The sequence below is a fragment of the Gallinula chloropus genome (genome assembly GCF_964237585.1).
Source record: "Gallinula chloropus genome assembly, chromosome: Z".
Classification (NCBI taxonomy): Eukaryota; Metazoa; Chordata; class Aves; order Gruiformes; family Rallidae; genus Gallinula; species Gallinula chloropus.
Window position 1 is genome coordinate 19907125 of NC_140089.1, and position 23968 is coordinate 19931092.

Below are 23968 nucleotides of genomic sequence, written 5' to 3' on the forward strand. Positions count from 1 at the left end.
GGACGCTGTCCCTCCTGCTTCCTCATGCCTTTCCTTCCCACATGCCCCGCAGGAGCTCCCGCACCCCAGTGAAGAATCGCACCAGTTTCTCAATGGGAAATGGGCAGGAGGTAGGCCCACCCGCTGGAGCTGGTGTTGGGGCTGGCTTCTGCCGTGGTCTTGAGGTGGTGAGGAAGTGACTCCACGCCTGTGCTGTTGGGGTACTCCTGAATGCTGAGCTGGCTCCCATCTGGACCAGGATCCATTCATAGAAGTGCTGGGTGGACGTGTAGATGCCAGGCCGCCTTGCTCTTGCACAGCCTGTGCCCCAGCTGGTCAATCCCACGAGCCAGAAGTACTCGGCATTCTTGTCCTGGCAGACAAGGGGGCCGCCACTGTCACCCTGAGGGGAAGGAAGGAGAGAGCATGAAGGTGGTGTTGGGTGGCCATTGTCAGCACTATGGCTAGCTCCTTCCCATGAGCCAGAGATCCCCCTCTTGCCTGTGAGGGGATTGACTCTCCCTCAGCTCCGCGCAGTGATGCTGGATGCACAGAAGACTCATCTGCCAGGACTGGGATGTGGGCCTACAGGCTATCAAGAGCCCTAGGTGGTCCAAGGTGGGGCACCGGACAAGGACATGCTCATGGGGAAGGAGAGGCAAGTCCCAGCAGTGCTGGGAAGGTGACTTGCCAGGCAAAGCCCATGCCAGCAGAACTTTGGGCTGTTGTGACAGGGCTGCTAGTGGTGCTGGGGACCGGTTTGTCGCAGACTCCTACCTGGCAGGTGTCGATGCCACCCTGGGGATAACCAGCACACAGGTTGTGGCTGTGGATGGCCCCTCGGTACCAATTGCTGCTGTTACACTGCTTGATGTCGATGAGGTAGACCTTGGCCTCCTGCAGCCTGTCGGTGGCTTCTGCAGCTGTGAGCAAAGAATGCAGCAGCTCATTCCTGGTTCTCCTCCCTGGTCTGGGTAAGCCCCTTGCCTAGGGCTTGGCTTGGCCTCCAGAATGCATTGTAGCAGTGTTTGCTTTGTGTCTTGCTTTGACTAATGGGTCAGGCCCGCCTCCTCTCTCTAGGCACACATCCCCGTGCAACCTGACTGTGTCGACATTTCGCCTCTGCTGCCTGAAAGCCCAGCCCGCCTCCCCAGTGTGCCATGCTTGCTCTCAGGGCACAAGGAGTGCTCAGGAACTCACATCTTGCAGTTGTGGAGCCCCAGCCGCTGACATAGCAGTTGGTCAGCTCTGAAACTCTCAGCGAGGCATCAGGCACACAGGCGAGCTGGATGTAGTCATTGCACTGGACAGGCTGGTCCAATTCCATAAGCGCGATGTCATTCTTCTGCGTGATGTTGCTGTAGTGCTCGTGAACGATCACCTGCATGATACCGCGCACTTGTGCCTCAGGACCCAGCCGCGTCAACTGCGTGGCACCGATGACCACACGCCACATGCTGACGTCCCTGGAAGGCAGACAGAGAGAGCACTCAGAGCCAGCGGAACTACGTGCTGTCACAGCCCAGCCGTTGTCTGCCACCTGCTCTTGACAAGGCAGAGAGGAAAGTGGTGCTACAGAGGGCCCAACCACCCTAGCACGCCTTGGGCACCAGGAACTTGGAGCTGGAGGCTGCTGGGAAGCAGTGGCGTGAGCCCACCTTTCTCCTGAGCTGGGCTGGGGAGAGTCCAGACAGTGGGTGTCCAGCGGGCGAATGGAACGGGATGGGGTGAGGGTAGCCTGAGGTGCTGTGGGCAGGGCAGCTGGGAGTGTTGTGTGCTGTTCCCTACTCCTCCTTACCAGACGTTGATGAAGCAGTGGGCTGCTGTAAGGACCCACTGTGGGTGGATCAGGGAGCCTCCGCATATATGCCCTGTGCCCACGTTCCAGGGATTCTGGATGCTCACAATCCAGGGCCAGGCTCCCTTCTGGGCATCTCTGCCGCCCACAACACGCGACATGCCTGAGTTCCAGGCCATGGGCCGGTGCCCGCAGGTCCTGTAAGCAGAAGATCGTTACTGTCCTGCTCAATGACTTGCTGCTGTTCAGGCTGAAGGTCAGCCGTCTTCCCTCCCCGCAAGGTGCTGTATGGACAGGAGGGCCAGGGAACGCCATGGAGCGTGCACCCATCTGCCTCTGTTTTGGCTTTAGCCCCGTAGACAAGCGGTGCCAGCAGCCTGGGTGCTGGCAAAGATCCGAGGGCCCCACAGGGGGTTCAGGAAGCCGTGGCGTGGCCATGGGGGACAAGTGGAAACCCTCCAGTGAATCCCATAAGGCTTGCCCATGCTACCTTCAAGAGCCAAGGGCCACTTACCAGCAGGTATCCCATGTGCCCTGCACAGGCCAGCACAAGGCCAGCAAAATGAGGAAGGAGAGCAGTTTCATGTCTGTCAGGAGGAGCAGCAGGAGAACGTGGTAGCTGCAAGAAGCAAGCAGAGCTTGTTACCCACAGCGCAGCAGCTGACAGAGTGCTCACAGTAGTCCCGTTGCCTGGGGTGCCCTTGGCCACAGGGCTGATGTCACAGATCCACTGGTTCCAGGTGCTAGGCACAGCCTATGGGGCGAGGGGAGGGGCAGCATGGGGGCGTTCCAAGCTGAAGAGAGGACAGAGGTGGTGCTTGGACACCCCTGGGGTTACCCATAAAGATGAATTTTCATGGGGACAGAAATGTGTTTGGGTCAGTGCTTTGACACTCTTTAGTTTAGGGGTAAACGTACTGACCTGCTTTGCTAACAGCTCTGCTTTTGAAGAAGGGCGGAAGGAAGGACTGATAAGAAGCCTGCTCTGCTCCAAAGTGTCCTTGGAGAAGAGCTGAAAAGACTAATCACAGAATCATAGGGGTTGGAAGGGACATCAAGAGATCATCGGGTCCAATCCCCCTGCCAAAGCAGCTCCCCAGCTCATATTGCACAGAGAGGCATCCAGACGGGTCTGGAATATCTCCAGAGAAGGAGACTCCACCACCTCCCTGGGCAGCCTGTCCCAGGGCTCTGTCAACCCTCACCGGGAAAAAGTTCTTCCACATGTTGGTGCGGAACTTCCCGTGCTCCAACTTGCAGCCATTGCCCCTTGTCCTAACCCCACAGACCACTGAAAAGGGGCTGGCTGATTCCCCCTGCATCCCCTGCTTCAGATAATTATAGACTCTATTCAGGTCCCCCCTTAGTCTTCTCTTCTCAAGGCTGAAGAGTCCCAACTTACTCAGCCTTCCCTCATAGGGGAGATGCTCCAGGCCCTTAATCATCTTCGTAGCCCTTCTTTGGACTCTCTCCAGGAGATCCCTGTGCTTTTTATACCAAGGAGCCCAGAACTGGACACAATACTCCAGGTGGGGCCTGACCAGGGCAGAGTAGAGGGGGAGGATCACCTCCTTTGACTGCTGGCTACACTCCTCCGGATGCACCTCAGGATCCCATTGGCTCTCTTAGCCACTGAGGCACACTGCTGGCTCATGGCCAACAGGTCGTCAACCAGGACCCCCAGGTCCTTCTCCACTGAGCTCTTCTCCAGCTCAAATCCTCCTTCCTACCCTTTTTAAAGACCGGAGTGACATTGGCCATCCTCCAGTCTTCAGGCCCCTCTCCTGTTCTCCAAGACCTGTCAAAGATGATAGAGAGCGGCTCAGCAATCACTTCTGCCAGCTCCCTCAGGACACATGGATGCATCCCATCCGGGCCCATGGATTTATGTGCATTAATTCTTTTGAGACCCTCCTGGACCACCCCCACCTCAAACAGAGGGAAGCTCTTCATTTCCCAAACTCTATTACTTACTTCCAGTGCTGGGGGTCCCGAGGGGCCTTTGAAGTGAAGACAGCAAAGAAGGCATTCAGTATCTCCACCTTCTCAGCATGCCCCATAACCAGGACACCCTTCTCATTCAGCAGTAGACTCACATTATCCCTGGTCATCTTACTATTCACATATCTAAAAAAAACCCTTTTTATTATCCTTTATGTCCCTTGCCAGTTTGATTTCCTGGTGGCCTTTAGCCTTCCTAGACGCATCCCTACAGGCCCTCACAACATTCCTATATTCTTTCCAGGTGCTCAGACCCTTTTTCCACAATTCATAGACCTTCTGCTTCCCTTTGAGGTTACTCATGAGCTCCCTGCTCATCCACACAGGTCTACTGCCATGCTTTCCTGATTTCTTGCTCCAAGGGATGTATCAAGAGGGATTATTCCCCCATCACCCTTAGCTCCGCCTCCGATGAGTCACCGCACCATGCGGTCAGGGGGTCTTGCTGTGGTGGGCGAGGGGGAAGTTGGGTGCCTCTCTCTCTCTACCTTTCTCCCTTCGCTTTTTTGACCCTCGTGGTTCTGTGCCCAGCCTTGCCGCTTTCAGGAAGGGTCCCTCAATGCGGTCTCCCACTCCAGAGCCCTTCTCCTCAGCGACTCAAGAGGAAACATCCTGCCGCTGCAGGTGCAACAGCTGGGGCACATCCAGAGATGCCTGAAGGCAACAGAAACTGGGCGGAAGGGACAGGTGGCAGGGGGAGATCACAACCACCCACCCAGCTCAAGGCCTGTGTAAACGCCCCAGTCCAGCACCTTCAAGCAGCATGCCTGCTAATTTGACTATGCTTGATGCGTTAATTACTCACCAATTAATGGAAATTTAGGCAGGCTTTTCTAATCCTGTAACAAGAGATACAGGTTGTAAATTCTGTGTGTAGGGGGCTCGTTTGGTGGAATTGCCACCTAGCACCCATCTCTGTAGAGACATGGAAATAATCCTAAACCTCTGCTCTTCTTTCTCACCTCTGGGTGATGACAGGTTGCTCCAACCCACCATGGCTGCGAGCAACCTCCTCTCTGAGCTGACATGGTTGCAGGCCTTTTGAGTGACTCTTCCCCTTTGTGCCCTATGTGACTGTGGCTGGATTTTGGCTGCGAGGAACATGGAAGCACTTGCCCTTTCCCAGGAGACTTGTCCGAAGCTTGGTGAACAGTGAAAACGGGCAACTTTATTTCAAGAACTGGGCTGAAATCAGCAACTGTGTGAAAGCCTGAGGAATGTGGGCGAGACAGAGCAGGCCTCTGACGCTGCGTATCAGAGGCCATTGGCCCAGCAGCAGACAGCGGTGGTACCATGCTGCCCAGCCTGGACGCTGTCCCTCCTGCTTCCTCATGCCTTTCCTTCCCACATGCCCCGCAGGAGCTCCCGCACCCCAGTGAAGAATCGCACCAGTTTCTCAATGGGAAATGGGCAGGAGGTAGGCCCACCCGCTGGAGCTGGTGTTGGGGCTGGCTTCTGCCGTGGTCTTGAGGTGGTGAGGAAGTGACTCCACGCCTGTGCTGTTGGGGTACTCCTGAATGCTGAGCTGGCTCCCATCTGGACCAGGATCCATTCATAGAAGTGCTGGGTGGACGTGTAGATGCCAGGCCGCCTTGCTCTTGCACAGCCTGTGCCCCAGCTGGTCAATCCCACGAGCCAGAAGTACTCGGCATTCTTGTCCTGGCAGACAAGGGGGCCGCCACTGTCACCCTGAGGGGAAGGAAGGAGAGAGCATGAAGGTGGTGTTGGGTGGCCATTGTCAGCACTATGGCTAGCTCCTTCCCATGAGCCAGAGATCCCCCTCTTGCCTGTGAGGGGATTGACTCTCCCTCAGCTCCGCGCAGTGATGCTGGATGCACAGAAGACTCATCTGCCAGGACTGGGATGTGGGCCTACAGGCTATCAAGAGCCCTAGGTGGTCCAAGGTGGGGCACCGGACAAGGACATGCTCATGGGGAAGGAGAGGCAAGTCCCAGCAGTGCTGGGAAGGTGACTTGCCAGGCAAAGCCCATGCCAGCAGAACTTTGGGCTGTTGTGACAGGGCTGCTAGTGGTGCTGGGGACCGGTTTGTCGCAGACTCCTACCTGGCAGGTGTCGATGCCACCCTGGGGATAACCAGCACACAGGTTGTGGCTGTGGATGGCCCCTCGGTACCAATTGCTGCTGTTACACTGCTTGATGTCGATGAGGTAGACCTTGGCCTCCTGCAGCCTGTCGGTGGCTTCTGCAGCTGTGAGCAAAGAATGCAGCAGCTCATTCCTGGTTCTCCTCCCTGGTCTGGGTAAGCCCCTTGCCTAGGGCTTGGCTTGGCCTCCAGAATGCATTGTAGCAGTGTTTGCTTTGTGTCTTGCTTTGACTAATGGGTCAGGCCCGCCTCCTCTCTCTAGGCACACATCCCCGTGCAACCTGACTGTGTCGACATTTCGCCTCTGCTGCCTGAAAGCCCAGCCCGCCTCCCCAGTGTGCCATGCTTGCTCTCAGGGCACAAGGAGTGCTCAGGAACTCACATCTTGCAGTTGTGGAGCCCCAGCCGCTGACATAGCAGTTGGTCAGCTCTGAAACTCTCAGCGAGGCATCAGGCACACAGGCGAGCTGGATGTAGTCATTGCACTGGACAGGCTGGTCCAATTCCATAAGCGCGATGTCATTCTTCTGCGTGATGTTGCTGTAGTGCTCGTGAACGATCACCTGCATGATACCGCGCACTTGTGCCTCAGGACCCAGCCGCGTCAACTGCGTGGCACCGATGACCACACGCCACATGCTGACGTCCCTGGAAGGCAGACAGAGAGAGCACTCAGAGCCAGCGGAACTACGTGCTGTCACAGCCCAGCCGTTGTCTGCCACCTGCTCTTGACAAGGCAGAGAGGAAAGTGGTGCTACAGAGGGCCCAACCACCCTAGCACGCCTTGGGCACCAGGAACTTGGAGCTGGAGGCTGCTGGGAAGCAGTGGCGTGAGCCCACCTTTCTCCTGAGCTGGGCTGGGGAGAGTCCAGACAGTGGGTGTCCAGCGGGCGAATGGAACGGGATGGGGTGAGGGTAGCCTGAGGTGCTGTGGGCAGGGCAGCTGGGAGTGTTGTGTGCTGTTCCCTACTCCTCCTTACCAGACGTTGATGAAGCAGTGGGCTGCTGTAAGGACCCACTGTGGGTGGATCAGGGAGCCTCCGCATATATGCCCTGTGCCCACGTTCCAGGGATTCTGGATGCTCACAATCCAGGGCCAGGCTCCCTTCTGGGCATCTCTGCCGCCCACAACACGCGACATGCCTGAGTTCCAGGCCATGGGCCGGTGCCCGCAGGTCCTGTAAGCAGAAGATCGTTACTGTCCTGCTCAATGACTTGCTGCTGTTCAGGCTGAAGGTCAGCTGTCTTCCCTCCCCGCAAGGTGCTGTATGGACAGGAGGGCCAGGGAACGCCATGGAGCGTGCACCCATCTGCCTCTGTTTTGGCTTTAGCCCCGTAGACAAGCGGTGCCAGCAGCCTGGGTGCTGGCAAAGATCCGAGGGCCCCACAGGGGGTTCAGGAAGCCGTGGCGTGGCCATGGGGGACAAGTGGAAACCCTCCAGTGAATCCCATAAGGCTTGCCCATGCTACCTTCAAGAGCCAAGGGCCACTTACCAGCAGGTATCCCATGTGCCCTGCACAGGCCAGCACAAGGCCAGCAAAATGAGGAAGGAGAGCAGTTTCATGTCTGTCAGGAGGAGCAGCAGGAGAACGTGGTAGCTGCAAGAAGCAAGCAGAGCTTGTTACCCACAGCGCAGCAGCTGACAGAGTGCTCACAGTAGTCCCGTTGCCTGGGGTGCCCTTGGCCACAGGGCTGATGTCACAGATCCACTGGTTCCAGGTGCTAGGCACAGCCTATGGGGCGAGGGGAGGGGCAGCATGGGGGCGTTCCAAGCTGAAGAGAGGACAGAGGTGGTGCTTGGACACCCCTGGGGTTACCCATAAAGATGAATTTTCATGGGGACAGAAATGTGTTTGGGTCAGTGCTTTGACACTCTTTAGTTTAGGGGTAAACGTACTGACCTGCTTTGCTAACAGCTCTGCTTTTGAAGAAGGGCGGAAGGAAGGACTGATAAGAAGCCTGCTCTGCTCCAAAGTGTCCTTGGAGAAGAGCTGAAAAGACTAATCACAGAATCATAGGGGTTGGAAGGGACATCAAGAGATCATCGGGTCCAATCCCCCTGCCAAAGCAGCTCCCCAGCTCATATTGCACAGAGAGGCATCCAGACGGGTCTGGAATATCTCCAGAGAAGGAGACTCCACCACCTCCCTGGGCAGCCTGTCCCAGGGCTCTGTCAACCCTCACCGGGAAAAAGTTCTTCCACATGTTGGTGCGGAACTTCCCGTGCTCCAACTTGCAGCCATTGCCCCTTGTCCTAACCCCACAGACCACTGAAAAGGGGCTGGCTGATTCCCCCTGCATCCCCTGCTTCAGATAATTATAGACTCTATTCAGGTCCCCCCTTAGTCTTCTCTTCTCAAGGCTGAAGAGTCCCAACTTACTCAGCCTTCCCTCATAGGGGAGATGCTCCAGGCCCTTAATCATCTTCGTAGCCCTTCTTTGGACTCTCTCCAGGAGATCCCTGTGCTTTTTATACCAAGGAGCCCAGAACTGGACACAATACTCCAGGTGGGGCCTGACCAGGGCAGAGTAGAGGGGGAGGATCACCTCCTTTGACTGCTGGCTACACTCCTCCGGATGCACCTCAGGATCCCATTGGCTCTCTTAGCCACTGAGGCACACTGCTGGCTCATGGCCAACAGGTCGTCAACCAGGACCCCCAGGTCCTTCTCCACTGAGCTCTTCTCCAGCTCAAATCCTCCTTCCTACCCTTTTTAAAGACCGGAGTGACATTGGCCATCCTCCAGTCTTCAGGCCCCTCTCCTGTTCTCCAAGACCTGTCAAAGATGATAGAGAGCGGCTCAGCAATCACTTCTGCCAGCTCCCTCAGGACACATGGATGCATCCCATCCGGGCCCATGGATTTATGTGCATTAATTCTTTTGAGACCCTCCTGGACCACCCCCACCTCAAACAGAGGGAAGCTCTTCATTTCCCAAACTCTATTACTTACTTCCAGTGCTGGGGGTCCCGAGGGGCCTTTGAAGTGAAGACAGCAAAGAAGGCATTCAGTATCTCCACCTTCTCAGCATGCCCCATAACCAGGACACCCTTCTCATTCAGCAGTAGACTCACATTATCCCTGGTCATCTTACTATTCACATATCTAAAAAAAACCCTTTTTATTATCCTTTATGTCCCTTGCCAGTTTGATTTCCTGGTGGCCTTTAGCCTTCCTAGACGCATCCCTACAGGCCCTCACAACATTCCTATATTCTTTCCAGGTGCTCAGACCCTTTTTCCACAATTCATAGACCTTCTGCTTCCCTTTGAGGTTACTCATGAGCTCCCTGCTCATCCACACAGGTCTACTGCCATGCTTTCCTGATTTCTTGCTCCAAGGGATGTATCAAGAGGGATTATTCCCCCATCACCCTTAGCTCCGCCTCCGATGAGTCACCGCACCATGCGGTCAGGGGGTCTTGCTGTGGTGGGCGAGGGGGAAGTTGGGTGCCTCTCTCTCTCTACCTTTCTCCCTTCGCTTTTTTGACCCTCGTGGTTCTGTGCCCAGCCTTGCCGCTTTCAGGAAGGGTCCCTCAACGCGGTCTCCCACTCCAGAGCCCTTCTCCTCAGCGACTCAAGAGGAAACATCCTGCCGCTGCAGGTGCAACAGCTGGGGCACATCCAGAGATGCCTGAAGGCAACAGAAACTGGGCGGAAGGGACAGGTGGCAGGGGGAGATCACAACCACCCACCCAGCTCAAGGCCTGTGTAAACGCCCCAGTCCAGCACCTTCAAGCAGCATGCCTGCTAATTTGACTATGCTTGATGCGTTAATTACTCACCAATTAATGGAAATTTAGGCAGGCTTTTCTAATCCTGTAACAAGAGATACAGGTTGTAAATTCTGTGTGTAGGGGGCTCGTTTGGTGGAATTGCCACCTAGCACCCGTCTCTGTAGAGACATGGAAATAATCCTAAACCTCTGCTCTTCTTTCTCACCTCTGGGTGATGACAGGTTGCTCCAACCCACCATGGCTGCGAGCAACCTCCTCTCTGAGCTGACATGGTTGCAGGCCTTTTGAGTGACTCTTCCCCTTTGTGCCCTATGTGACTGTGGCTGGATTTTGGCTGCGAGGAACATGGAAGCACTTGCCCTTTCCCAGGAGACTTGTCCGAAGCTTGGTGAACAGTGAAAACGGGCAACTTTATTTCAAGAACTGGGCTGAAATCAGCAACTGTGTGAAAGCCTGAGGAATGTGGGCGAGACAGAGCAGGCCTCTGACGCTGCGTATCAGAGGCCATTGGCCCAGCAGCAGACAGCGGTGGTACCATGCTGCCCAGCCTGGACGCTGTCCCTCCTGCTTCCTCATGCCTTTCCTTCCCACATGCCCCGCAGGAGCTCCCGCACCCCAGTGAAGAATCGCACCAGTTTCTCAATGGGAAATGGGCAGGAGGTAGGCCCACCCGCTGGAGCTGGTGTTGGGGCTGGCTTCTGCCGTGGTCTTGAGGTGGTGAGGAAGTGACTCCACGCCTGTGCTGTTGGGGTACTCCTGAATGCTGAGCTGGCTCCCATCTGGACCAGGATCCATTCATAGAAGTGCTGGGTGGACGTGTAGATGCCAGGCCGCCTTGCTCTTGCACAGCCTGTGCCCCAGCTGGTCAATCCCACGAGCCAGAAGTACTCGGCATTCTTGTCCTGGCAGACAAGGGGGCCGCCACTGTCACCCTGAGGGGAAGGAAGGAGAGAGCATGAAGGTGGTGTTGGGTGGCCATTGTCAGCACTATGGCTAGCTCCTTCCCATGAGCCAGAGATCCCCCTCTTGCCTGTGAGGGGATTGACTCTCCCTCAGCTCCGCGCAGTGATGCTGGATGCACAGAAGACTCATCTGCCAGGACTGGGATGTGGGCCTACAGGCTATCAAGAGCCCTAGGTGGTCCAAGGTGGGGCACCGGACAAGGACATGCTCATGGGGAAGGAGAGGCAAGTCCCAGCAGTGCTGGGAAGGTGACTTGCCAGGCAAAGCCCATGCCAGCAGAACTTTGGGCTGTTGTGACAGGGCTGCTAGTGGTGCTGGGGACCGGTTTGTCGCAGACTCCTACCTGGCAGGTGTCGATGCCACCCTGGGGATAACCAGCACACAGGTTGTGGCTGTGGATGGCCCCTCGGTACCAATTGCTGCTGTTACACTGCTTGATGTCGATGAGGTAGACCTTGGCCTCCTGCAGCCTGTCGGTGGCTTCTGCAGCTGTGAGCAAAGAATGCAGCAGCTCATTCCTGGTTCTCCTCCCTGGTCTGGGTAAGCCCCTTGCCTAGGGCTTGGCTTGGCCTCCAGAATGCATTGTAGCAGTGTTTGCTTTGTGTCTTGCTTTGACTAATGGGTCAGGCCCGCCTCCTCTCTCTAGGCACACATCCCCGTGCAACCTGACTGTGTCGACATTTCGCCTCTGCTGCCTGAAAGCCCAGCCCGCCTCCCCAGTGTGCCATGCTTGCTCTCAGGGCACAAGGAGTGCTCAGGAACTCACATCTTGCAGTTGTGGAGCCCCAGCCGCTGACATAGCAGTTGGTCAGCTCTGAAACTCTCAGCGAGGCATCAGGCACACAGGCGAGCTGGATGTAGTCATTGCACTGGACAGGCTGGTCCAATTCCATAAGCGCGATGTCATTCTTCTGCGTGATGTTGCTGTAGTGCTTGTGAACGATCACCTGCATGATACCGCGCACTTGTGCCTCAGGACCCAGCCGCGTCAACTGCGTGGCACCGATGACCACACGCCACATGCTGACGTCCCTGGAAGGCAGACAGAGAGAGCACTCAGAGCCAGCGGAACTACGTGCTGTCACAGCCCAGCCGTTGTCTGCCACCTGCTCTTGACAAGGCAGAGAGGAAAGTGGTGCTACAGAGGGCCCAACCACCCTAGCACGCCTTGGGCACCAGGAACTTGGAGCTGGAGGCTGCTGGGAAGCAGTGGCGTGAGCCCACCTTTCTCCTGAGCTGGGCTGGGGAGAGTCCAGACAGTGGGTGTCCAGCGGGCGAATGGAACGGGATGGGGTGAGGGTAGCCTGAGGTGCTGTGGGCAGGGCAGCTGGGAGTGTTGTGTGCTGTTCCCTACTCCTCCTTACCAGACGTTGATGAAGCAGTGGGCTGCTGTAAGGACCCACTGTGGGTGGATCAGGGAGCCTCCGCATATATGCCCTGTGCCCACGTTCCAGGGATTCTGGATGCTCACAATCCAGGGCCAGGCTCCCTTCTGGGCATCTCTGCCGCCCACAACACGCGACATGCCTGAGTTCCAGGCCATGGGCCGGTGCCCGCAGGTCCTGTAAGCAGAAGATCGTTACTGTCCTGCTCAATGACTTGCTGCTGTTCAGGCTGAAGGTCAGCCGTCTTCCCTCCCCGCAAGGTGCTGTATGGACAGGAGGGCCAGGGAACGCCATGGAGCGTGCACCCATCTGCCTCTGTTTTGGCTTTAGCCCCGTAGACAAGCGGTGCCAGCAGCCTGGGTGCTGGCAAAGATCCGAGGGCCCCACAGGGGGTTCAGGAAGCCGTGGCGTGGCCATGGGGGACAAGTGGAAACCCTCCAGTGAATCCCATAAGGCTTGCCCATGCTACCTTCAAGAGCCAAGGGCCACTTACCAGCAGGTATCCCATGTGCCCTGCACAGGCCAGCACAAGGCCAGCAAAATGAGGAAGGAGAGCAGTTTCATGTCTGTCAGGAGGAGCAGCAGGAGAACGTGGTAGCTGCAAGAAGCAAGCAGAGCTTGTTACCCACAGCGCAGCAGCTGACAGAGTGCCCACAGTAGTCCCGTTGCCTGGGGTGCCCTTGGCCACAGGGCTGATGTCACAGATCCACTGGTTCCAGGTGCTAGGCATAGCCTATGGGGCGAGGGGAGGGGCAGCATGGGGGCGTTCCAAGCTGAAGAGAGGACAGAGGTGGTGCTTGGACACCCCTGGGGTTACCCATAAAGATGAATTTTCATGGGGACAGAAATGTGTTTGGGTCAGTGCTTTGACACTCTTTAGTTTAGGGGTAAACGTACTGACCTGCTTTGCTAACAGCTCTGCTTTTGAAGAAGGGCGGAAGGAAGGACTGATAAGAAGCCTGCTCTGCTCCAAAGTGTCCTTGGAGAAGAGCTGAAAAGACTAATCACAGAATCATAGGGGTTGGAAGGGACATCAAGAGATCATCGGGTCCAATCCCCCTGCCAAAGCAGCTCCCCAGCTCATATTGCACAGAGAGGCATCCAGACGGGTCTGGAATATCTCCAGAGAAGGAGACTCCACCACCTCCCTGGGCAGCCTGTCCCAGGGCTCTGTCAACCCTCACCGGGAAAAAGTTCTTCCACATGTTGGTGCGGAACTTCCCGTGCTCCAACTTGCAGCCATTGCCCCTTGTCCTAACCCCACAGACCACTGAAAAGGGGCTGGCTGATTCCCCCTGCATCCCCTGCTTCAGATAATTATAGACTCTATTCAGGTCCCCCCTTAGTCTTCTCTTCTCAAGGCTGAAGAGTCCCAACTTACTCAGCCTTCCCTCATAGGGGAGATGCTCCAGGCCCTTAATCATCTTCGTAGCCCTTCTTTGGACTCTCTCCAGGAGATCCCTGTGCTTTTTATACCAGGGAGCCCAGAACTGGACACAATACTCCAGGTGGGGCCTGACCAGGGCAGAGTAGAGGGGGAGGATCACCTCCTTTGACTGCTGGCTACACTCCTCCGGATGCACCTCAGGATCCCATTGGCTCTCTTAGCCACCGAGGCACACTGCTGGCTCATGGCCAACAGGTCGTCAACCAGGACCCCCAGGTCCTTCTCCACTGAGCTCTTCTCCAGCTCAAATCCTCCTTCCTACCCTTTTTAAAGACCGGAGTGACATTGGCCATCCTCCAGTCTTCAGGCCCCTCTCCTGTTCTCCAAGACCTGTCAAAGATGATAGAGAGCGGCTCAGCAATCACTTCTGCCAGCTCCCTCAGGACACATGGATGCATCCCATCCGGGCCCATGGATTTATGTGCATTAATTCTTTTGAGACCCTCCTGGACCACCCCCACCTCAAACAGAGGGAAGCTCTTCATTTCCCAAACTCTATTACTTACTTCCAGTGCTGGGGGTCCCGAGGGGCCTTTGAAGTGAAGACAGCAAAGAAGGCATTCAGTATCTCCACCTTCTCAGCATGCCCCATAACCAGGACACCCTTCTCATTCAGCAGTAGACTCACATTATCCCTGGTCATCTTACTATTCACATATCTAAAAAAAACCCTTTTTATTATCCTTTATGTCCCTTGCCAGTTTGATTTCCTGGTGGCCTTTAGCCTTCCTAGACGCATCCCTACAGGCCCTCACAACATTCCTATATTCTTTCCAGGTGCTCAGACCCTTTTTCCACAATTCATAGACCTTCTGCTTCCCTTTGAGGTTACTCATGAGCTCCCTGCTCATCCACACAGGTCTACTGCCATGCTTTCCTGATTTCTTGCTCCAAGGGATGTATCAAGAGGGATTATTCCCCCATCACCCTTAGCTCCGCCTCCGATGAGTCACCGCACCATGCGGTCAGGGGGTCTTGCTGTGGTGGGCGAGGGGGAAGTTGGGTGCCTCTCTCTCTCTACCTTTCTCCCTTCGCTTTTTTGACCCTCGTGGTTCTGTGCCCAGCCTTGCCGCTTTCAGGAAGGGTCCCTCAATGCGGTCTCCCACTCCAGAGCCCTTCTCCTCAGCGACTCAAGAGGAAACATCCTGCCGCTACAGGTGCAACAGCTGGGGCACATCCAGAGATGCCTGAAGGCAACAGAAACTGGGCGGAAGGGACAGGTGGCAGGGGGAGATCACAACCACCCACCCAGCTCAAGGCCTGTGTAAACGCCCCAGTCCAGCACCTTCAAGCAGCATGCCTGCTAATTTGACTATGCTTGATGCGTTAATTACTCACCAATTAATGGAAATTTAGGCAGGCTTTTCTAATCCTGTAACAAGAGATACAGGTTGTAAATTCTGTGTGTAGGGGGCTCGTTTGGTGGAATTGCCACCTAGCACCCGTCTCTGTAGAGACATGGAAATAATCCTAAACCTCTGCTCTTCTTTCTCACCTCTGGGTGATGACAGGTTGCTCCAACCCACCATGGCTACGAGCAACCTCCTCTCTGAGCTGACATGGTTGCAGGCCTTTTGAGTGACTCTTCCCCTTTGTGCCCTATGTGACTGTGGCTGGATTTTGGCTGCGAGGAACATGGAAGCACTTGCCCTTTCCCAGGAGACTTGTCCGAAGCTTGGTGAACAGTGAAAACGGGCAACTTTATTTCAAGAACTGGGCTGAAATCAGCAACTGTGTGAAAGCCTGAGGAATGTGGGCGAGACAGAGCAGGCCTCTGACGCTGCGTATCAGAGGCCATTGGCCCAGCAGCAGACAGCGGTGGTACCATGCTGCCCAGCCTGGACGCTGTCCCTCCTGCTTCCTCATGCCTTTCCTTCCCACATGCCCCGCAGGAGCTCCCGCACCCCAGTGAAGAATCGCACCAGTTTCTCAATGGGAAATGGGCAGGAGGTAGGCCCACCCGCTGGAGCTGGTGTTGGGGCTGGCTTCTGCCGTGGTCTTGAGGTGGTGAGGAAGTGACTCCACGCCTGTGCTGTTGGGGTACTCCTGAATGCTGAGCTGGCTCCCATCTGGACCAGGATCCATTCATAGAAGTGCTGGGTGGACGTGTAGATGCCAGGCCGCCTTGCTCTTGCACAGCCTGTGCCCCAGCTGGTCAATCCCACGAGCCAGAAGTACTCGGCATTCTTGTCCTGGCAGACAAGGGGGCCGCCACTGTCACCCTGAGGGGAAGGAAGGAGAGAGCATGAAGGTGGTGTTGGGTGGCCATTGTCAGCACTATGGCTAGCTCCTTCCCATGAGCCAGAGATCCCCCTCTTGCCTGTGAGGGGATTGACTCTCCCTCAGCTCCGCGCAGTGATGCTGGATGCACAGAAGACTCATCTGCCAGGACTGGGATGTGGGCCTACAGGCTATCAAGAGCCCTAGGTGGTCCAAGGTGGGGCACCGGACAAGGACATGCTCATGGGGAAGGAGAGGCAAGTCCCAGCAGTGCTGGGAAGGTGACTTGCCAGGCAAAGCCCATGCCAGCAGAACTTTGGGCTGTTGTGACAGGGCTGCTAGTGGTGCTGGGGACCGGTTTGTCGCAGACTCCTACCTGGCAGGTGTCGATGCCACCCTGGGGATAACCAGCACACAGGTTGTGGCTGTGGATGGCCCCTCGGTACCAATTGCTGCTGTTACACTGCTTGATGTCGATGAGGTAGACCTTGGCCTCCTGCAGCCTGTCGGTGGCTTCTGCAGCTGTGAGCAAAGAATGCAGCAGCTCATTCCTGGTTCTCCTCCCTGGTCTGGGTAAGCCCCTTGCCTAGGGCTTGGCTTGGCCTCCAGAATGCATTGTAGCAGTGTTTGCTTTGTGTCTTGCTTTGACTAATGGGTCAGGCCCGCCTCCTCTCTCTAGGCACACATCCCCGTGCAACCTGACTGTGTCGACATTTCGCCTCTGCTGCCTGAAAGCCCAGCCCGCCTCCCCAGTGTGCCATGCTTGCTCTCAGGGCACAAGGAGTGCTCAGGAACTCACATCTTGCAGTTGTGGAGCCCCAGCCGCTGACATAGCAGTTGGTCAGCTCTGAAACTCTCAGCGAGGCATCAGGCACACAGGCGAGCTGGATGTAGTCATTGCACTGGACAGGCTGGTCCAATTCCATAAGCGCGATGTCATTCTTCTGCGTGATGTTGCTGTAGTGCTCGTGAACGATCACCTGCATGATACCGCGCACTTGTGCCTCAGGACCCAGCCGCGTCAACTGCGTGGCACCGATGACCACACGCCACATGCTGACGTCCCTGGAAGGCAGACAGAGAGAGCACTCAGAGCCAGCGGAACTACGTGCTGTCACAGCCCAGCCGTTGTCTGCCACCTGCTCTTGACAAGGCAGAGAGGAAAGTGGTGCTACAGAGGGCCCAACCACCCTAGCACGCCTTGGGCACCAGGAACTTGGAGCTGGAGGCTGCTGGGAAGCAGTGGCGTGAGCCCACCTTTCTCCTGAGCTGGGCTGGGGAGAGTCCAGACAGTGGGTGTCCAGCGGGCGAATGGAACGGGATGGGGTGAGGGTAGCCTGAGGTGCTGTGGGCAGGGCAGCTGGGAGTGTTGTGTGCTGTTCCCTACTCCTCCTTACCAGACGTTGATGAAGCAGTGGGCTGCTGTAAGGACCCACTGTGGGTGGATCAGGGAGCCTCCGCATATATGCCCTGTGCCCACGTTCCAGGGATTCTGGATGCTCACAATCCAGGGCCAGGCTCCCTTCTGGGCATCTCTGCCGCCCACAACACGCGACATGCCTGAGTTCCAGGCCATGGGCCGGTGCCCGCAGGTCCTGTAAGCAGAAGATCGTTACTGTCCTGCTCAATGACTTGCTGCTGTTCAGGCTGAAGGTCAGCCGTCTTCCCTCCCCGCAAGGTGCTGTATGGACAGGAGGGCCAGGGAACGCCATGGAGCGTGCACCCATCTGCCTCTGTTTTGGCTTTAGCCCCGTAGACAAGCGGTGCCAGCAGCCTGGGTGCTGGCAAAGATCCGAGGGCCCCACAGGGGGTTCAGGAAGCCGTGGCGTGGCCATGGGGGACAAGTGGAAACCCTCCAGTGAATCCCATAAGGCTTGCCCATGCTACCTTCAAGAGCCAAGGGCCACTTACCAGCAGGTATCCCATGTGCCCTGCACAGGCCAGCACAAGGCCAGCAAAATGAGGAAGGAGAGCAGTTTCATGTCTGTCAGGAGGAGCAGCAGGAGAACGTGGTAGCTGCAAGAAGCAAGCAGAGCTTGTTACCCACAGCGCAGCAGCTGACAGAGTGCTCACAGTAGTCCCGTTGCCTGGGGTGCCCTTGGCCACAGGGCTGATGTCACAGATCCACTGGTTCCAGGTGCTAGGCACAGCCTATGGGGCGAGGGGAGGGGCAGCATGGGGGCGTTCCAAGCTGAAGAGAGGACAGAGGTGGTGCTTGGACACCCCTGGGGTTACCCATAAAGATGAATTTTCATGGGGACAGAAATGTGTTTGGGTCAGTGCTTTGACACTCTTTAGTTTAGGGGTAAACGTACTGACCTGCTTTGCTAACAGCTCTGCTTTTGAAGAAGGGCGGAAGGAAGGACTGATAAGAAGCCTGCTCTGCTCCAAAGTGTCCTTGGAGAAGAGCTGAAAAGACTAATCACAGAATCATAGGGGTTGGAAGGGACATCAAGAGATCATCGGGTCCAATCCCCCTGCCAAAGCAGCTCCCCAGCTCATATTGCACAGAGAGGCATCCAGACGGGTCTGGAATATCTCCAGAGAAGGAGACTCCACCACCTCCCTGGGCAGCCTGTCCCAGGGCTCTGTCAACCCTCACTGGGAAAAAGTTCTTCCACATGTTGGTGCGGAACTTCCCGTGCTCCAACTTGCAGCCATTGCCCCTTGTCCTAACCCCACAGACCACTGAAAAGGGGCTGGCTGATTCCCCCTGCATCCCCTGCTTCAGATAATTATAGACTCTATTTAGGTCCCCCCTTAGTCTTCTCTTCTCAAGGCTGAAGAGTCCCAACTTACTCAGCCTTCCCTCATAGGGGAGATGCTCCAGGCCCTTAATCATCTTCGTAGCCCTTCTTTGGACTCTCTCCAGGAGATCCCTGTGCTTTTTATACCAGGGAGCCCAGAACTGGACACAATACTCCAGGTGGGGCCTGACCAGGGCAGAGTAGAGGGGGAGGATCACCTCCTTTGACTGCTGGCTACACTCCTCCGGATGCACCTCAGGATCCCATTGGCTCTCTTAGCCACCGAGGCACACTGCTGGCTCATGGCCAACCTGTCATCTACCAGGACCCCTAGGTCCTTCTCCACTGAGCTCTTCTCCAGCAGGTCATCCCCCAGCCTGTACTGATACAAATGGTTGTTCCTTCCCAGGAGCAAGACCTTACTCTTCCTTTTGTTGAACTTCATCTGGTTTCTAACTGCCCAGCTCTCCAGCCTGTCCAGGTCTCTCTGGATGGCAGCGCAGTGTTCCTGTGTGTCAGCCACTCCTCCCAGCTGTGTATCATCGGTGTACTTGCTGAGGGTGGATGCTATTCCCTCGTCAAGGTCGTCAATGAAGATATTAAACAGGACTGGACCCAACACCGAGCCCTGGGGAACACCACTAGTCACAGGCCTCCAGTCAGATTCTGCTCCCCCACCACATCCTTATCTCTAAATTGGAGAGATGTGGATTTGATGGGTGGACCGTCCAGTGGATAAGAAACTGGTTAACAGACTGTAGCCAAAGGGTGGTGGTCAATGGGTCTATGTCCAGGTGGAGGCCGGTGACAAGCGGTGTCCCCCAGGGGTCTGTCTTGGGACCGGTGCTCTTTAACATCTTTATCAATGACATTGATAATGGAGTTGAGTGCACCCTCAGCAAGTTTGCAGATGACACCAAGCTGAGTGGTGTGGTTGACACAACAGAAGGAAAGGAAGCCATCCAGAGGGATCTTGACTGGCTGAAAAGATGGGCCTGGGGGAACCTAATGAGGTTCAACACTGCCAAGTGTAAGGTCTTGCACTTGGGCCAGAAGAATCTCAGACACAGATACAGACTGGGAGAAGAGCTTCTTGAGAGTAGCCCTGCTGAGAAGGACTTGGGGATTATGGTGGATGAGAAGCTTGACATGATCCAGCAGTGTGCTCTTGCAGCTCATAGGGCCAATGGTATCCTGGGCTCCATCAGAAGAGGGGTGGCCAGCAGGGACAGGGAGGTGATTGTCCCTCTCTGCTCTGCCCTCGTGAGGCCCCATCTGGAGTACTGTGTCCAGATCTGTGGCCCCCAATACAAGAAGGATGTGGAACTGTTGGAGAGGGTTCAGAGAAGGGCCACAAGGATGATTAGAGGGCTGGAGCACGTGCCCTACAAAGAGAGGCTGAGGGAACTGGGCTTGTTCAGCCTGGAGAAGAGAAGGCTGCGGGGGGACCTCATTGCAGCCTTCCAGTACCTGAAGGGAGTTTATAAGCCGGAGGGGATTTGACTTTTTAAAAGAGCAGATAATGGCAGGACAAGGGGGAATGGACTAAAGCTAAAGGAGGAAAGGTTTAGATTAGATATTAGGGAGAAGTTTTTTACAGAGAGAGTGGTGAGGTGCTGGAACAGGCTGCCCAGAGAGGTGGTGGATTCCCCGTCCCTGGAGATGTTCAAGGCCAGGTTGGATGGGGCCCTGGGCAGCCTTGTGTAGATCCAGGCCTGGAGGTTGGTGTCCCTGCCTGTGGCAGGGGGGTTGGAGCTCTATGATCCTTGGGGTCCCTTCCAACCCAGACTCCCAACTGAGTATGAGCCAGCAGTGTGCCCAGGCGGCCAAGAAGGCCAATGGCATCCTGACTTGTATCAGAAATAGTGTGGCCAGTAGGTCTAGGGAGGCGATTGTGCCCCTGTACTCGGTATTGGTGGGGCCACACCTCAAGTGCTGTGTTCAGTTTTGGGCCCCTCACTACAAGAAAGACATTGTGGTTCTGAAGTGTCTCCAGAGAAGGGCAACCAGGAGAGCAAACCTTATGAGGAACAGCTGAGGGAGCTGGGATTGTTTAGCCTGGAGAAGAGAAGGCTAGGGTGGTACTTTGTAGCTGCCTACAATTATCTGAAAGAAGGTTATAGAGAGATGGGTGTTGGTCTCTTCACCCAAGCGACAGGCAATAGGAAGAGGCGGAATGGGCTCAAGTTGTGCCAGGGAAGGCTCAGGATAGACATTAGGAAGAAATTCTTTACCAAAAGGGTTGTTGGGCACTGGAACAGGCTGCCCAGGGAGGGGGTTAAGTCACCAACCCTGGAGGTATTTAAAAGACGGGTAGATAAGGTGCTCTGGGATATGGTTTAGTTAGTAGAGGATGGGTATGGTTGAACTTGATGATCTCAAAGGTCTTTTCCAACCCAGTGATTCTGTGGTTCTGTGGTTCTGTAATACGGTGTACTCAACCTTTTTCAGTCACTAATTATATAGCTAGAGGTAAGTAGGTTGGATACTTTTGCCCCTGGGCAGAAAAGTCTCTTTAGTTCCAGTCTTACTATAAGACATGACAGATTTCAAATACCATAACTTTCACCCAGTGTTTTTACAAGGTAAGTGTTCTTGTTCATGATGGACACTCAGACCCTTTCTTAGGAGTGAGGGTCCCTTTGGATCTTACAGGAGATAAGGCTGCCGATTGCCGCAGGCAATACACAGGAACTACGATGGGAGGGAATCATTCCCAGGGCCAAGTGCTTGTTTATGAGGAGACCCTCCCAACCTTGAATATGGTACCATTCTCTTTCCCTACAAGCAGCTACTGCCTGTGGCCAAAGACCTTCTCAAAGGCAAGGATGTCTCCCAATATAAGAAACTTCCTGGAACAGATCTCATGAATGCCTTAACCCAAAAATCTCCTTCTGGCTTGATGCCTTGGAAAGACTTATTATCCCTTTCAACTAAAAACAACTCAGCTTTTAGCCTAAAACCACCTGATACTAAAAAACTTGTTAGGAATATTTACTATGGTGGCTAAAAGACCGCTTATTAGGTAGTAGGATCTGGTGCTGTTGTCTGATACTTTGGGGTACACCCCAAAGTGTACTTTGACTTGTGCCAGGAGTCCAAATAGCCCACATTATCTCTGAGCTCTTATTTCTTAAGCTAGGTGGAAATCTTGCCAGTCTAGTGAGGGATTGGTTTCTTGTTCCAGGTGTGCTGCAGACTCATTCTTGGTTGAATAAGCAGCTCTTCAAGAAGATAAAGTTGATTTCAATGGACTGGCAGGTGGTAGCTTCCCTTTCAAGATCTGGAATGGATAGGTTTGAATTGCCTTCACTTTTTTTCTACTTCAAGGCAAGAACCCAAATAGTTTTCACGGGGGGTTCTATGGTTAGGCTACCTGTTAATTTTTTTGAGAAATATGATTAAACCCGGACTGGTACAAATCTTTAAAGTCCCATTATTGAATTCATCAGTGTTACTTCATGTTTTTTGAATGTATACTGCACCTCTGTCACAAACATCACATGTGTGTCATCACAAACACACTTAGTGCAACCTTGGGAAAGTTTTTATAGCATAAAACTTGTAAAGATGAGTGAGATCCAAGATGAGGACAATGGAGTAAGAGAATATTGCAGAGGCAGTTCTGCTGTGGCTTAAGAATGACTCTTTATGGCTGCAATGATCCTGTTATCTTTTCCCCCAATTCCAAATGAGCAGCTGTTACTGCAGGAGTATAATCCCTATTAGGGCAGTTGTACTTGGGGAAAAAAAAAAAAAGGCAGACAAAGACCAGTGTCATACATATGTTTATACTGATCCTGAAACTTGGTGGTAGGTACAAGCATATAAAAATAACAACAGAGTGCCTGTATCTGACATTTTTGTTAGGCAAGTACATAATGCCACCCTGCATGACATTGTGGTTTTAAATAAAAACCCTTACCAGAAAAGGCAGAGAACATTTCTTAGTCTCTTACGAAATCGACCACTCTCCAGATGACAGTAGATCATGTTTTTCCCTTATGTCAGTCTAAATATATTATGTTTTTCCCTATGGAGTAAGTTTGGTTTCAAAAGCTAAGCTAACTTCATAAAGTTTAAAATAAAGGGAAGCAGATCAATGAACTGTTCCATTACATCCATTGGTGCTTTTTCTACCCAGCCCCCCAACCCCCCATTTCCAACCCCTGCCCCAGTTTCAACAGTTTGTGACACTGTCATTTAATGTGCCTGACTTTTCCTTGCCCATGTGTCTTATTTGCTCATGGCTACCAGTGATCCCACTGTGGCTTAACGAAGGAAGAAAGCACAGGTAGATGTTAAAGTGTATAGCCCAGGTAAGATTCCCAATACTGACACTCTGTTTGCTGAATTTGAATTCATTGTGCCTTTCATTTTATTTCCCTTGGTCACAATCCGTATGTATCTGGAAGGAGATAGTCATCCTCTGCTCTTTTAGATGTTATTACTACAAAGAAGTTAATCTCATGTCAATGAATAATGTGTTCCTGTGCATTTTTTTGTGAAGATGGTTCTTGCTCTACAAACCTCCTCTATGCTTGACATTGTCTTACTGAGCTCCTTTTGATTCCAAAGACTCCACAGTGCATCTCCTGCCATTTACAAACTTGAAAACTCAGAAAACAAAACAAAGCTACGCACAGCATCTTTTTGTTTGCTGTAATTACACTCTGTCAGACTTTAAGGCAAAAAGCCACTGAACACACTATTATTTATACTGATAAATACCAGTTGTCACAGCTTTGAGAAAAAAACCCCCAAAACAACCCGAACTACAACAGTTGATCTTGTATATTGCATTAGATATTTAAAGCTGCTCCTAAAACAATAGCCAAATCAAATGAGATAATAAAATTATTATCATGTGGCTCAAAAGAGGAGACAATGAATGAAGGCCATTAAATATGACTTTTAAAATGTGAAGGTGTACTAAAGACATGAAGCTTTCTCAAATAAAAGACTGGAGTTTTAAATAAGGCAGCAGGCCAAAGCTATATTGGGCACAAGGCTGATGAGCTCATCAGCTGTAGCAAGGCCCCCACTGCTATGTCTCACCATCTCCATGCCAATAAATGGACAAAATTATTCAGGATTTTCTCTTGCTCCATGTTTGCTAATCCTTCATTCAAAGTTCCACTATGAAAACTTTGCATTATTTATACAAATCCTTTTATGTAAAGGCTCCACAACTACAGTTACATATATAATGTAGAACCTCAGAAACACAGGCTAGGAATGCAATAAATTAGAACACTGTAAAACAACAGGCAAAAAAAATGAAGATTTTTTTTTTCCCAAAGTAAGCTGCCATATCTGTAAGGGAAATGTTAGTGGATTCCTGTCCACATGGAGTCTTAATGTTTGGTAACCACAGTAAACTGCATGGGATTCAGTTTACCTGCAGTGCTGTAAAAATGTTGAAGGACTGTCAGCCCTAGCAGAAGTCAGATCTGTGGTTCCAGAAAGTCTAGATTTTCAGTCACAACCTCAGCCCACTAAACTGTGCTTCCTGGCTTAAAATGAACTTCTGCACATGGTGAATTACCATTCAATTTAGATAAAAGTAAGTCCGTGCTGAACTTA

The 23968-nt window shown here is 53.6% G+C and overlaps 4 protein-coding genes across 4 annotated transcripts; all 4 read right to left on the minus strand.

Annotated features, from left to right (window-relative positions):
* Positions 1–22: 22 nt before the first annotated feature.
* On the minus strand, positions 23–5043 carry LOC311203628 (acrosin-like; the record flags this gene model as incomplete). Its single annotated transcript, XM_084278382.1, has 5 exons — positions 23–382; positions 757–902; positions 1180–1445; positions 1778–1975; positions 4895–5043. The coding sequence occupies 5 exons, from the start codon at positions 5041–5043 to the stop codon at positions 23–25; spliced, it is 1119 nt and encodes a 372-aa protein (XP_084134508.1).
* A 64-nt stretch (positions 5044–5107) lies between these two features.
* On the minus strand, positions 5108–10128 carry LOC311203629 (acrosin-like; the record flags this gene model as incomplete). Its single annotated transcript, XM_084278383.1, has 4 exons — positions 5108–5467; positions 6164–6530; positions 6863–7060; positions 9980–10128. The coding sequence occupies 4 exons, from the start codon at positions 10126–10128 to the stop codon at positions 5108–5110; spliced, it is 1074 nt and encodes a 357-aa protein (XP_084134509.1).
* A 64-nt stretch (positions 10129–10192) lies between these two features.
* LOC311203630 (acrosin-like) lies at positions 10193–15213 on the minus strand (the record flags this gene model as incomplete). The annotated part of the gene is made up of 4 exons (XM_084278384.1): positions 10193–10552; positions 11249–11615; positions 11948–12145; positions 15065–15213. The coding sequence occupies 4 exons, from the start codon at positions 15211–15213 to the stop codon at positions 10193–10195; spliced, it is 1074 nt and encodes a 357-aa protein (XP_084134510.1).
* A 64-nt stretch (positions 15214–15277) lies between these two features.
* LOC311203631 (acrosin-like) lies at positions 15278–17193 on the minus strand (the record flags this gene model as incomplete). Its single annotated transcript, XM_084278385.1, has 4 exons — positions 15278–15637; positions 16012–16157; positions 16435–16700; positions 17033–17193. The coding sequence occupies 4 exons, from the start codon at positions 17191–17193 to the stop codon at positions 15278–15280; spliced, it is 933 nt and encodes a 310-aa protein (XP_084134511.1).
* Between the last annotated feature and the right edge of the window lie 6775 nt (positions 17194–23968).